Source organism: Populus euphratica, unplaced genomic scaffold, assembly GCF_000495115.2.
Source record: "Populus euphratica unplaced genomic scaffold, PopEup_1.0 scaffold75.1, whole genome shotgun sequence".
NCBI classification, from domain to species: domain Eukaryota; kingdom Viridiplantae; phylum Streptophyta; class Magnoliopsida; order Malpighiales; family Salicaceae; genus Populus; species Populus euphratica.
This window is the reverse complement of record NW_011499866.1, coordinates 1,990,480-1,991,825: the sequence shown is the minus strand read 5'-3', so window position 1 is coordinate 1,991,825 and position 1,346 is coordinate 1,990,480. Positions and strand designations below refer to the sequence as shown.

Here is a 1,346-nt window from a genome sequence, read left to right as displayed (position 1 = left end):
TCAAGTTTTGCATTACCTCTGTGTTTTAAAATATTTTAAAAAAATTAATTTTTTAATTTTATTTTATTTTAAATTAATAATTTTATATATTTTTAGATTATTTTGAAGTGTTGATATCAAAAATATATTAAAAAATTATTTTAATATATTTTTAAATAAAAAATATTTTAAAAAATAATCATAACTATAATTTTAATCTTAGACACTTCATCAAACTCTTGTCTATGGAGATCAAGTTTTGCATTACCTCTGTGTTTTAAAATATTTTAAAAAAATTAATTTTTTAATTTTATTTTATTTTAAATTAATAATTTTATATATTTTTAGATTATTTTGAAGTGTTGATATCAAAAATATATTAAAAAATTATTTTAATATATTTTTAAATAAAAAATATTTTAAAAAATAATCATAACTATAATTTTAATCTTAGACACTTCATCAAACTCTTACATGAATCAGTTAAATAATAATATTTGAGATTACAATGTGATTATTTTTTAAAATATTTTTATTTAAAATTTTATTAAAACAATTTTAAAAAAGTAAAATTAATATTAAAAATATTTTTTGAATGTAAAGACAAAACAAAAATGTGCAAGTGTAGGTTTTGTGGGCGATGCAGCCAGTTCTGGACTTGTTAGGACCATTATTTCAAGTGGTCTGAAAAATCTCTGAAACTCTAGCCACTAGAAATAGGCCCAGATTTTCGGGAGTTTAAAGACTCGCAAAAACCTATTAACACGTGATCTATCGATAACGCCCAAAAACATCATGTGGTGGGCGACGTCCCCAGTTCAACCAGGACCATTCTTCCCTCTCCTCCCAGGACCCGCCAAATCGGTGAAAACCCTCACCTTCTCAGCCAAAGCTCAGCCTCCCAGCCACCTGCCTTCCCCAACATCGAAACACCAACAACAGCAAGGGGAAGGTCGAAGAGCAAAGGAACTTAGTGGGTTCGATGTGCTTTGGGCTATGCAAAGAGCAACTGCCGAGAAAAACAAAGTGAGCGGTGGTGGTGGTAAAAAGAATAATAAGAAGAATAATAAGACGAGAAAGGGTTTTGTCTCTGGGGGGATCCAGAGAGAAGAGAATAGCGTGGAGTTCAGTAATGTGAAGCCTTTGTGCATAAAGAATGATTGGGATGTTAGATTGGATGAGTTGGAAAAGCGTCTTCAGGAGCTCTCTGACACAAACTGAAGAAGATTGAGGCTTGCGTTTCTGTGCCTTGTAAATGATTGTTTGTAATTGATCATCCTTTTCTTAACCCTTGCTGTGGATTCCTCAACCCCCCCCCCCCCCCCCCCCCCCACAATCATTTTTCCCAACCACCGGTAATCAAAACC

General features: G+C 31.6%; 1 protein-coding gene across 1 annotated transcript; it reads left to right on the top strand.

The window, feature by feature from the left end:
• The first annotated feature begins 699 nt into the window (after window positions 1–699).
• LOC105126263 (death domain associated protein) lies at window positions 700–1,267 on the top strand. The gene has a single exon (XM_011027084.1). The coding sequence runs from the start codon at window positions 775–777 to the stop codon at window positions 1,198–1,200; it is 426 nt and encodes a 141-aa protein (XP_011025386.1). The 5' UTR covers window positions 700–774; the 3' UTR covers window positions 1,201–1,267.
• Window positions 1,268–1,346: the final 79 nt, after the last annotated feature.